Raw genomic sequence first — 13,555 nt, 5'->3', positions numbered from 1 at the left:
ACATTTCTTAAGCATCTAGCACACTGTAGAGGCATTGAGTTCATCATGTCTTTAATTCTTAAGACAAGCCCACGAGGTAGTTCTAACATCTCAGTTTTACCCGTGAATCTTAATCAGGTTTTGAACCTTGCCCAAGAGTTAGAATGGGAGGGAGCTAGGGTTGGACCCGAGAGCTGTCTAGCTCCAAAGCTTATCCTGTCTCTCCTGTGCCTCGCCTCTCTCTCCTTACTTTCATTCCCTCCATACATACCCACACTGCTGGGTATGTCTCTTACATGTCATTTGACCGTGAGCTTGGGGGGCCTTCGCTACTTGCTGTGTGACTTTGGGCAGGTCTCCTTGCCTTATCTTTTGTGTATTTACGCATTCTAAACTGTAATTCCTTGCCTACCTCAGAGGCATAAATGATAAGAAGTACATTAAGGACTCTCATTTATTGAGTCATCTTTCATGTATTCATTTACAAACATCTACTGAGAATTTACTGTATGGACCAGGGATACGGTGAGGTGAAGGCAAAAACACCACTGTCAAGAGAAGGGGAGTCAGACATTAAATAAGAAACTGCAGGCAGGGCGTGGTGGCTCACCTGAGATCAGGAGTTCGAGACCAGCTTGGCCAATGTGGTGAAATCCTGTCTCTACTAAAAATACAAAAATCAGTCGTGTGTGGTGGTACAGGCCTGTAATCCCAGCTACTCGGGAGGTTGACACAGGAGAATCACTTGAACCTGGGAGGCGGAGGCTGCAGTGAGCCGAGATCATGCCACTGCACTCCAGCCCAGGTGACAGAGCAAGACAACTCCATCTCAAAACCAAAAACAACAAAAAAAACAAGAAACAAAGAAAAGAAAAAGAAAAAGAAAAAGAAACTACAGGCCAGGCATGGTGGCTCACGCCTGTAATCCCAGTACACTTTGGGAGGCCAAGGCAGGCGGATCACCTGAGGTCAGGAGTTTGAGACCAGCCTGGCCAACATGGTGAAACCCCGTCTCTACTAAAAATATATAAATTAGCCAGATGTGGTGGCAGGTGCCTGTAATCCCAGCTACTCAGGAGACTAAGGCAGGGGAATAGCTTGAACCCGGGAGGCATGGAGATGGGCCGAGATTGTGCCACTACACTCCAATCTGGGTGACAGAGAGACACTCCATCTCAAAAAAACAAAAAAAAAAAACTACAGAAATTATCTTTTTAAATTGCAGTTGTGTTGTGTTAAATGTTATGAAGAAGAAATTCTGAGGACTCTTCATTTACTCATTCAGTATATTAGGAGTGCTATTAGGAGTCAGATAGCATTGTAGGCAGCGGCTGTTCTGAGAGAACATATTGGAGAGCTTGATATAATCTTAGAGACCAAAACTGCTTCCTTGACGTGTGCTCTTTGGACTCAGTTTTGCAGGATGGGTAGAAATTAAGAGCAGCGGAGGAGTATTCTACGCTGAACAACAACATGTTTCAAAACCCGAAGGAAAGAAAGAGCATGGAGCCAGAAGCGGCTTGAGGTATGGTAGGTGAAGTGGATGGGGACCGGATAAGACTGGATGCTTTTCATTTCAACTCTCACTTCCTCTCACAACCACCCTATAAAATAGACAGCATTTCCATTTGATAAATGAGAAAACTATTAAAATATATACACACCTATTCAACAGTGCCTGCGTCAACACCATTACCCTATCCTTTTTCCCCATAAGAAAGCAAAAGTTCTATTATTCCAACCACCTTTAAGTGGGTGTTAATAACTTGCGGCCTAAAGCAGCTAAACTGATGTAGAAAATTAACCTCAGAAAGGTGAAATCATTTTAAAATTATGTAACTACAAGGTAGCAGAAGCTGCGTTTTGAATACAACTCTCAGGATTCTAAATCCTTTGCCCTTTTCCAACTTACTTATATCCATTGGTCTCCGGACTAAGCAAGCACTGTAAACTTAAGAGCTTTGGACATAATGACGAAAGACTACTAAAACCAATGCTAATGCTAATCCAGGGCAGGAAGAAGAATGTTTCAGGCTGCGAGGAGGTGGCCTCAGTGAGGGTAAGAGGAGCCCAGGCAGCTACTAGATGCTTCTGTTGACAGGCAACTGCAGGAAAGCACCAGTGTGGTCCAACGACAGAGGGATCCTGAGAGTCCAGTTTTCTAACATATCTGGACTGGCAAGAGAAAGGCAACCAGAGAATTTAGTCCTCACTCGGGAGTCTTGAGAGGTTTAGATTCATGAAGAATACAATGAAATTTCCACTTTGAAAATCATAGTAACCCCTCCCAACAGAAAGAAGCCTGTTTCATACACCCTCTGCTTTGTATGGGATATACCAGTGGACCAACACACATTCAAACACGGGACTTTGTCCTTGATGGCATCTACAGTGTAGTCAGCTACAGGTGTTTTTAAAGGTGGAAAGGGGGAGAAGTATTTTTCTAAAATACTAATTTCAAGAACAAATCAACATCTATTATCTCCTTCATCGTGTTTTAAATTGTAACAACTATAAATCACCCTGCAGCGGGTTATTCAAGGTCAGAATTACCCCGTATAGCTTTCACGAAGGTTAGAAGAATGACATCTTGTGCTTTTTCTAGGTATAATTTATAACTTTGCAACAGAACCAGCCTTGCCGGCCCATCCATTAGCAGGGTAGCCGCACATCCGTTACAACTCAGCACGATGACTGGCTTTACACGGGCACAGGAAACGTAACCCGATCGTCGCAGAAGTTCCATAAACGTAAGCCATTTTTTAATGTAAAATGATTTGAAAATGCAGTTCCCTAAAACATCTGCTAAGCTCTTGCTACCCTAACACATGATATTCTTTCTACTGTTACCTGCCAACACAAATATTTGGTTGCACAAAACACTCCTAAGAGGCACGTGACAGTGCTCAGCTTCACATTTACATACTGGTCCACAAAGGACTGGCTTGGACCTGGGAACTCTGGCAAGGATATGTTTACCAGAAATGAAAGCTTATGTGGAAAAAAAGGAGGAGGGGTGCAGCATTCATTTCAGTGAAGGTGCTGTCAAATATTTAAAAAAGGAGGCATAAGTGCATAACTAGCTATAGATGGCAGGGGAACTACTGTGCATTGGACGCAGCAAATGCAGCTGTGAGTAGCAAGTGAAAGTTTACAAGGCTGGTGTATCATTTTACTGAACACGCTGGGTGAGCTCTCTGCTTTTCAACTACAAAATAAAGATAATAATTCTAAGATTGCAGAACTTGGAATTATTAATTCTAATAGAAATTATGAAAAATTAATGAAGATATATGCTGATACACAAAGCATCATGGTATCTGGGATAAACTGCCAACCTGCATCTCTATTTGCAAGTGTGGTAGGATTCTAAAGTCATCACACATGGCTACGGCTGCAAAAAGCCAAGATTAGCCTTGAAAATCCCTTATGTGCACCAGATACAATGCCTGGTTTTGTGAATTAAAACCCATAAATATTATGTATATACAAATATAGATACTAAAATACAATACGTTTTTTCACCAACTGAGAAGTTCTTACCAAACAATACATACTAATGCATGCATATGCAAAACATTTTAGAGTAATTTAACTGCATAAAAGAATGTTCTAGAGAAAGGAAAATAAACAGGCAATGCACGCATGACGTGACTTCATTATGAGAAAGTGCTCAGCAAATGTTAGTTTCCTTTAACATATTTTAGAAGCAGCTATTTGAAGTATCTTGCATCTTTTTTAGAAGGATATTTAAAAATAACTCAATTTCCAAGTTTATCTGTGATTTTTATTTTACCATAAATTGGAGGAAGGAGGAAACAAACATTTCTCCCCCAGAACCCCCCAATTCACTTGTCCAGTTCTCTAGATCTCAAGAGGAAGAGGGAGGCAGAGATATGGCTTTACCAGTAGGGGCCGCTGTGCTGAGAATTGATTCCTGTGAGTTTCTCATTAGTGATTATTATACTGCAGGCAGCCAAAATGGAAAAATTAATTAATTTCAAAGTGATAATGCATTTACAGCAACAATTAGAAATGTATAACTGTAAAAGGGCAACATTTAAAAGACAGATTACATTTAATAAAGTTGCACAAGAACATCCAATTGTAAAATTACTGATCTGCAACAATATTCCTTAAAGAGGCACTTAAAATAGCCTGACTCCATGAAGGGTGACCTAATTACTGTAACTAAAATCACCGTAGTCACAGCAAGTCACAGCAAATAAAAAAGGGACGTTGATATTAGAATACTGCTGTTTAATACTTAAGGGAGCCGGCTATAGGGAAGAAATGAAGGCAGGGCTTCCAAGCACAAGGCTGGGTTGTATTTCGTGCTCTTTTGACCTCATGCAATGGAATGTGTACTCCAGCAATGCTCGTGTCAGAAGCAAACACCCTCTCTAAGGTGAAAGGCAGACAAGGCAGACCACACTAGCCATCTGGTGACAGGCAGATTGCGTCTATGCTAAGCTTCTCAATCACAATTAGAAACCCAGCCACATGTGGCCCATGGCTACCTTACTGGACAGCCAGATTATAATCACTGCAGAAATTCTATATCCATCATTATTGATGTTATATGCATTATTGTTAGTCCTTACACCAACCTGTATCGCAATTTTCGTCTTAATGAGACAGACTCAGAACGCTGGCGACCTAAGTTGTTCCAGTGGTCAAGGGTAAGAGCTGAGCTTAGCCATCAGCACCATTAGCAGGAGAGCTGTGAGGTCCACTGTTCCAGGTTGCCACTTTCTTCTCTTGCCACCACCAGGAAGCCATGTCAAATCCCATCTCAAGTACAAGGGAAATGCTCACGTCCCCTGCCCTTTCTATGAGTGACCCTGCCCAGACAACTTCAACAAAACCTGGGATTTTTGCGACGTCACCACTTTTCTCCAAACCCTCTCATGAACTGCCCACTCATTTTCCCACAGCTTTCTCACCCAGGGACCTAAAGCTTAGTGCGCGTTTAATCTTTTACCCAGGGCTGCTCCCAGAGGACATCTGTTTCTCCCAAACCTTACCTTGTTATAGGCACTGAGACCTGTTCACAAGTAGTCTCTGAGCTCTCCTGCCAGGGAAACAGGAGAGACTGTGGTAGGGTGCGGCAGAGGCTGCTGCACACTGGTGGGGTAGGCAAAGGAATCAGGCACGGAGGTCGGGCATCTGTTATTACTAGGACACACTCCAGGTATGGTGCTCACTGAGTTGCAACCTTTGTCCAGTTCATTGTGCATCCTCCCCCACATGGTAATCCTTCTGCCTCCGTTTCTAACCCCATACTCTGGTTTTCCACTCAGTCCAAGTCCTGAGCACCCTTACCCCCAAAACAGCAACACTCTGGTATCATGATACAGTCACCGACCCAACTTAATTTGCTGGTACTTTTTAGAAATACTCCTGTTAGGTTCAACCACCCAACATTCAAGTCTGACTTTGTTAAGCATATTATATTAAATATTAGATAATAACTCTTCTCCAATAAATAAAAATATTTACCCTGCATTTATATTTTAACAGAACTTGTCTTCCTTCTTTTCCCACCTGCCCTGGCCCAGAGTCCCTAAACAATGTGATCAGGCGGCAGAATAACAGTTTCCACTATTTTCTGTCAACAACTCCTCATCCACTCGCGTCGACAACAAATGGCAAGATGCTTCTATCACCCTTCACCAAATTCCACAGTCACAGAGTCACCTCTAAATCTTTCTCATTATGTCCCTCTGATTAGGGACCTTATGGAAGAAGGAGAAAATGAACTCTCTGATGCCACCGAACCCAGTTCCTTAGAACCCATCAGTGATCAAATCCTAGTGAGATGACTCAACACCCAAAGATTACAAATGATGGTTGACTGGGCTCGCTAATGCGGAAGGCACTGGGCCAGCAGAAAATAAGGAAGAATCCACCTCTTTCCTCTCCTCATTCCTAAACGCCTCATTTAAACGGCACTGGCACCCAGTTCAGATCCGTATTCTTTGTTTTCATGCCAACTGAAGGACGGAGCCAAGTATGAGGCATAACCACGGTCAAAGAAACCGGTATGAAGAGGCTGCGCTTATGCAATCATCAGGAGCAAAGTGATGGGGAAATTTCAAAACCCTGTGAGATCCGCCTGCAGATAAGTTTCATTCATTACTTCCTAGAGATCAATCCCACCCTGTGGCATGGAGAACCACTCTCCATACATGCCTTCACTGCAACTGATCCTAAGTGTTGAGCTCTCAGAATATGTCTGTTTACTTTGCATAAAAACCACTTGGGAGATTAGAAGAAAAGATGTACTTACTTATTTCCTCCTAAGCAGTTCTTTTAAGCAGTTCAAAAGACTTTTGATGTGGTTTTAAAAGTCCCTCCCAAATACCAAGGTTAAGGATGGCAGGTGGGAATGAGTGTAAGAGAAGGCAGCAGACGGTTTCCAAGGCTGTGAGATTGGCTGGAGGATAATAGGCCGGCGATACTTCTTTTTTTGTTGTTGTTTTGCTTTGTTTTATTAACATCCTAGCTTCAACTTTGAAGGCCTGTGATATCTCTAAAAGCCAAATGTGTTTTGGAAAAGGAAGATTTCTGTACAGTAGATTTCAAGTTTGGGTAACTGGAATACTGGTGCCCATTAATAGGAAGACGTTTTTGAAGTCCTTTGGTTTTGAAAAATAATCTACCAAATATATTGTGGAAAATATGCTTTCTTCATTCAAATTACTTCCCACTAAAACAGTTTCACAGAAGAATGTTCTTAATATGGTTGATAAATGAACATCAAATTATAGAAACACCGTATCACCCTTGTAAACACTTCCAAATGTAACCACAGTACCGTGATTCATCCAAAATCATCTTTGGGAAAGTAAAGAAGAAAACACACTCCTAGCCGTCAAAGGATTCTCCAACAGAGGATTACACCCATTAGAAGAAGAATTTAGAACATCAGATACACATTTTCTACGAAACAAAGGAATCACATCTCCTGAAAATTCAGTAGTCACAAATCTTTGTTGTCCACCTACTGACACAAAACAGCAGTTTTCAAGGACTCCACTCAACAAAATAGATTTTCAAGGTTTCTGAATAAAACCCCCCCCAAAAACAAAACATAACAACAACAACAACAAAAAAAAAAACAAATCACCATTTCCATAAGGACTTTCAGCCATAGTTAACATGATGCTGAAACCCGCATCGTCCACCCAAGCCCTCCAAGACGCATTTACCCAAACAGATTTAATCTAAAGTTGACGCAAATGTGTTCAAGAGCCCTTTATGATGGGCGGGACAATGTTATTCCTGAGACCAGACTCATGCCCGCAAGAGGTAAAAAGGTGGAGACACATGTGTGCAGGTTTCTCTAGGACCCAAGGTGTTTGCGGCGCCAGAAGCTGTTCTCTTACCATGGACTTGGTGAAAGGCCTCGCCAAGGTAAACAGCAGTGTGTACACCCACCAGCTGCGATGAATGTTGGAGTACATCATATTTCCAGGATGCACTGCATTCGACGTGACCCCGCGTGGGGAGAGGCGACGGTGCAGCTCGTTGGAGAAGAGGAGGTTGCAGAGCTTGGACCTGTTATAAGCCAGCATTGCCCAATAGTCGTTTTTTGACGGAGAGAGTCGACTGAAGTCCAGTTTTCCCAAGGAGTCATTAATATCTGTAAATCTTAAAAATAGGAAATATGACGTGAAGCAACCAAGTTCTGACTTCCCAGATAGCTTTTTAATTTTATTAGAAATCTAAGGAAGGCTGGCTGCAATGGCTCACATCTGTAATCCCAGCACTTTGGGAGGCCGAGACGGGTGGATCACCTGAGGTCAGGAGTTCAAGATACCCTGGTCAACATGGCAAAACCTCATCTCTACTAAAAATACAAAAATCAGCCAGGTGTGGTGGCGTGACTGTACATGGGAGGCTGAGGCAAGAGAATCGCTGGAACACGGGAGGCAGAGGCTGCAGTGAGCCAAGATCAGGCCACTGAACTCCAGCCTGGGCAACAGAGCTAGACTCCATCTCCAAAAAAAAAAAGGAATCTGAGGAAACCATGTAGCGATGACTAAAAACTCAATCTTGCATACATCAAAACAAAGTCTCCCTTAAAGATTGACAATGGTGATTTAACAATATAAACATAGGTCACGTGTGGTGGCTCATGCCTGTAATCTCAGCACTTTAGGAAGCTGAGGCGGGAGGACTGCTTGAGTGTAGGAGTTCAAGATCAGCCTAGGGAAGACAGAAAGACACTATGTCTACAAAAAATAAACAATTAGTTGGGTATGGTGGCACACGCCTGTGGTCCCAGCTACTTGGGAGGCTGAGGCAGGAGGATCACTTCAGCCTGGGAGATCGAGGTTGCAGTGAGCTATGACTGTGCCACTGAACTCTAGCCTGGGCAACAGAGTGAGACTTCCATCTCTAAAAGAAAGAATTTAAAATTTAGAAATTACAAAAAAAAAAGCATTGGCTCGAAAGATAGACTTCAGTAAAGACCCACACTCATAAATGTAGCAGTCCTGACATGCTGAACTCCCTCCCCACCCACTAACATATATTTTTCAAAACCTTCAACGGGAAGTTCAAAGATAATTAAATTAAACAGAAAAGCATCTTAAAAAAAGGGCTGCTGCTTTTGGAAACAGAAAGATATCACATTCCTAACCTTTGACAAGGCTTTCCTGGATGATTTTAGCTAATGCTTGAGTGCTGTATATTTTCATTTGAGCATCCAAGAAAATATAGATGAAGCTTGTTGCCTCCAAGACTCTTTTCTAGATTAAAAATTAATGATTATAAAGGGGTTATAACCTTGGTGAGGTGCCATCAATACTCTTCTACGTTTAAAAGATAAATGTAAACAAAGCCAAGATGAGTTCTGGCACAGTCTAATGTTTTTAAGTATACCCATGGCATGGATGTACACAAATCAACGTAACTAGTTGATGTTTTATAATTGGGTCTGACAGAGTCATTAAACACCAGCTGTTTGTTTCTTTCCCTTTGTCTCTTTCTCTTAAATAACAACAATGTAGTGATTGCCCTTACAAAATGGATCACAACAAACAAAAGGTATTTTCTAAATGGTCTCATCTTTGTCAAAGGACCCCCTCATATTCTGCTTCTATAAGTTCATTCTGGGCACCGGGTAATGAGGAAGCATAATGGGAATCCTCTAGAAAACCGCTATGGAAAACAAAAAGCAAAAAGTAAAATGAAAATTATGGAATAATCCTATTGTTCCTTAATGTCAGCAGCTCATGGTGGGCTAAGACCAAGAAAAGCATGGCAAGGGCAGACGAAATTCATATTTTAATGGAAATTAAATATCCCTTCCACAGGACTCAGTGACATCCAATTTCTCGTGTTAAATGACATAGCTGCTCTAAAGCCATCAACAAAGTCGACGGCCAGAGACGTCATCAGGGATACAGAAATGAGATCTTGAAACAAATTGGTGGCTGCCCATTTTCAAGTCCTCAAACCACAGGAAGAGTCCGACTTCCAAGCTTAATTGTCTAAGGCAGTGGAACTCAGCGGGAAATTTGAAAATATATGAGGGCCTTCTTCTGGCTGTCATGATGATTGCTGGTGGTGGTGGCAGGGATGGAAGATGTCCTGCAATGCAGATGAAGTCTTGCTCAATGAAGATTGCCCCAGTGGATGCTCACGCAGATGAAAAGCCTGTGGACAATTATCTGAGCCTAGAAACATCCACTGAATTTCCAGGTGGGTAGTGCAACAACATACACGTAGAAGGAATGAAGGCACTTTCAGATTTTGTGTGATTTCTGGATGGTGACTGATACCATCTGGCTGTGTCCCCACCCAAATCTCACCTTGAATTGTAATAACCCCCATGCATCAAGGACAGGGCCAGGTGGAGATAACTGAATCATGGGGGTGGATTCTCCCATACTGTTCTCGTGGTATTGAAAAAGTCTCATGAGCTCTAATGGTTTTATAAATGGGAATTCCCCTGCACATGCTCTCTTGCCTGTCATGTAAGACATCCCTTTGCTCTTCTTCATCTTCCTCCATGATTGTGAGGCCTCCCCAGCCACGTGGAACCATGAGCCCATTAATCCTGTTTCCTTTATAAATTACCCAGTCTCAGGTATGTCTTTCTTAGCAGCATTAGAACAGACTAATACAGTCAGGCCTCACTCAAGGGTGGTGGTACTGGAGTCTGCAATACCACACACCTGGTAAGGGTGTCCTTTTTCTTGTGAGTCATTCAAGGTGATTCATGCATGGATACATATGTTCCATCTTTCGTGTAGCCCGGCCCAAGCATTAACATGTTGAAACACACACCATTTTGTTTCTGTTATTTTTTCTTTGCATTACAGTAAAGCCATCAGATCGAATTAAAAATACATTTTTACATGTAAGTTATGTTATTTGCGAACTTTATTTCAACATAATAAGGTATTACAGAAGACTTGTCACACAAAGGTGCTACTGAGATGAGAATCCAATGATCCCAGGTATGGGACAGGACTTGAAAACTCTATCGACATGGCATAGAAAACAGGGACAAGGATTTAGAGAGCATCCAAAAGGTATGCAATATAGTACCATCCATTCCCTCTCTCGACTCAACTTTTATCAACTGCTGCCGGAAACCCTTCTTGGCATATTTGTTTAGCCTGACCCAGTTCTGGGATTACTTCTTCTAGGAAGCTCCCCATAATGAACTCTTCCACAGCTGGATATCATGGTGATTTGGGTGGAACTTAGGGAGAGAATGAAAGAAGCCATGGAAGGAAGACAAAAATACATGTCCCCATGGACATTAAGTATCCACTCTTCAGGATCCAGGTCACGACACCATTCCGAGTGTTCAGTGACACTCCTGGCCTTCCAAGATCGGTGAAATGGCTCGCTATGCCATCTTTCTGTTCTGTCTGTACATTGCTCCTCTGTCATCACCATGCCAGACTGTAAGTCAACTGATCACCTGATTCCAAAACTAGACTGTGAATTAATGGAAAGTAGACTGTAAGACTCTCGAGTGTTGCTTACTACAGTACCTGACACATAGTAAGGACTCAACACAGAATTAGACAATTAAAGTTTGGTCACGGGTTTGGAATTTCAATCCAAGGACCAAGTCCTTAATAAAAAAAAAAAAAGGAACACAAATCCCATGATGAGAATTTGACAGTTTCCCTTGTTTCAAGTCTGGCCCTAAAGGTAAAATTTACCACTAGGTTCAACTCTTCTATGTTTTCCATTAATGTTTACATGTGGAACTTCCTAATGTTTAGGGCTTTTGGTTTTTGCTTATTTTTTTAGAGACAAGGTCTTGCTTTGTTGCCTATGCTAATCTCAACTCTTGAGCTCAAGGGATCCTCCCGCCTGAGTTTCCTGAGTGGTTGGTATTACAGGTATACACCATCATCACACACAGTGATTTTCTACTGTTAAGAATAAGGTCCCCACTTAGGTACTTAAGGATAACATAGAAGTATCTCATGACTAGGGAACAGTGAGTAAATTAAATGTCTAAGAGGAGAAAGTCATTTCTTCTTGATTCCTAATCTAGAAATAAGACAAAAAAATCCCATGACGAAAAATGACAACCAGGAAGGACAGTTTCAAGATGGAGAAGTACCAGCTGCTACGTATCAGGCACTCTCTCTGCAAACAGCCCTTCCCTATAAGGTTGACCCCTGATTTCCTTCCCCACTGTCTCCTGCGCAGATATCCCACTTTTACAGTCTCATTAACTAGCACTGACAGTCCTCTAGGAAGTGGCAAGTGTGGGCCGGCTTCTGATCTCTCCGAGCCAAAAAAGGCTTCCTGAAAAACGACTATGTTCACCTCTCAGCTCCATAGGTAGTAAAACAACTCTTCAGATGCTGCCGACTCTATTTTCAAGTTGACAAACTGACAAAGCCAAACAATTATGTCTTAATAGAATTTTCCCTTACTAGTACATTAAAATATTGACATTTGCTCTGTGGACAGTAACACTTGCTTCGTAAGGGGACTCCCTCCCACTCTTGTATATACACTGTGGGGGTTTTGCTTTTTGGGTTTGTTGTTTTTTTTTTTTTTTTGAGACAGGGTCTTGCTCTGTCACCTAGGCTGATGACAATCTCCCTCCACTGGTGCAATCTGCACTGGTAGAATCTCTACTCACTGCAGTCTCCGCCTCTCAAGTTCAAGCAATTCTTCTGCCTCAGCCTCCCAAATAGCTGGGATTATAGGTGTCTACCACCACACCTGGCTAATTTTTGTATTTTTAGTAGAGATGGGGTTTCGCCATGCTGGCCAGGCTGATCTCAAACTCCGGAGTGCTGGGATTACAGGTATCAGCCACTGTGCCTGGCCTATACTGCATTTTTTTAACTAATAATTTTTAATTTTTATTTTAGAGATGGGGTCTCACTCTGTCACCCAGGCTGGAATGCAGTGGTACGATCAAAGCTTACTGCAACCTCAAACTCCCGGCCTCAAGCCATCCTCCCACCTCACCCTCTTACTAGATGGGATTATAGGCATGTGCCACCAAGCCCAATTTTATTGAGGATTTTTTAAATTCCCGCCTAAAATAATTAGGCTGGATTCTATCTACACAGAAGCTCAGAAACTCCATGTGTTTGTGTGTGTGTGTGTGTGTGTGTGTGTGTGTGTGTGTGTGTGTGTGTCATTGTGTGATTTTGTGTGTGGGGTGGGAGAGGGCAATTTGGCACTCAATCCAGCTGCAGCCATTGAAGGTTGTTCAACCAGCACTCTGCTCTTTTCATTCTACTTTAACTGTTAACTGAAATTTTTTCACAGCAAGGAAGTCAACTTCTCATTTCACTATGATATATTCTAGGTATGCAGAAACTCAATTCAGTTGCTCAGATTCCAGATGAGTAACTAAAACACAGTGAAGACACAGGAAGGCTAATAAATATTTTGCCTTGGGGCAGTCTAGTATAGTATTTTCTGCAAACATAGGACTTTATTTTTTCCCCTAACAGGGGGTCTTGACTCCAACGAAGAGATTCTGCCAAGGTTTATGGAGGTAATTAGATATCAACACTTGCATTTTACAGCATGGTTTAGGGCCCTGGGTTCTTGGGTAGTGAGCAAAGTGTTTTCACGTACCGCCTGTGCACCAAGTCACCACGCTCGCTCACGGGAGCCAAGGGATGCAATGCGAAGGTAATACACAAGTCAGCCTGGGGAAATTGCCATTTTGTTAAAACACCTTTAAATAACGTGCAAAGAAGCCGGGCGCGGTGGCTTGTGCCTGATAATCACAGCACTTTCGGAAGCCAAGGTGGGCGAATCACAAGGTCAAGAAATTGAGACCATCCTGGCCAACATGGTGAAACCCTGTCTCTACTAAAAATACAAAAATTAGCTGGGCGTGGTGGTGGATGCCTGTAGTCCCAGCTACTCAGGAGGTTGAGGCAGGAGAATCGCTTAAACCTTGGCGTCAGAGGTTGCGGTGAGCTGGGATCGCACCACTGCACTCCAGCCTGGCAAGAGAGCGAGACTCTCTCTCAAAAAATAATAGTTAATAACACAACAATGTGCAAAGAATAATTGGAAAGCAGAAAACTAGTGCCAGCCATCAGACAGGAGT

At 42.4% G+C, this 13,555-nt stretch overlaps 1 protein-coding gene across 1 annotated transcript in view; it reads right to left on the bottom strand.

Annotated features, from left to right (window-relative positions):
- WWOX (WW domain containing oxidoreductase) overlaps nucleotides 1-13,555 on the bottom strand; it is a 1,140,828-nt gene that overhangs the window by 787,287 nt on the left and 339,986 nt on the right. The window contains exon 8 of the mRNA XM_011942139.1: nucleotides 7,371-7,635. Coding sequence (XP_011797529.1) covers nucleotides 7,371-7,635 — 265 coding nt within the window. The remainder of the gene's footprint in view (nucleotides 1-7,370; nucleotides 7,636-13,555) is intronic.

Source organism: Colobus angolensis, unplaced genomic scaffold (assembly GCF_000951035.1).
Source record: "Colobus angolensis palliatus isolate OR3802 unplaced genomic scaffold, Cang.pa_1.0 Scaffold207, whole genome shotgun sequence".
Classification (NCBI taxonomy): Eukaryota; Metazoa; Chordata; class Mammalia; order Primates; family Cercopithecidae; genus Colobus; species Colobus angolensis.
This window is presented reverse-complemented; position numbering and strand designations above follow the sequence as displayed.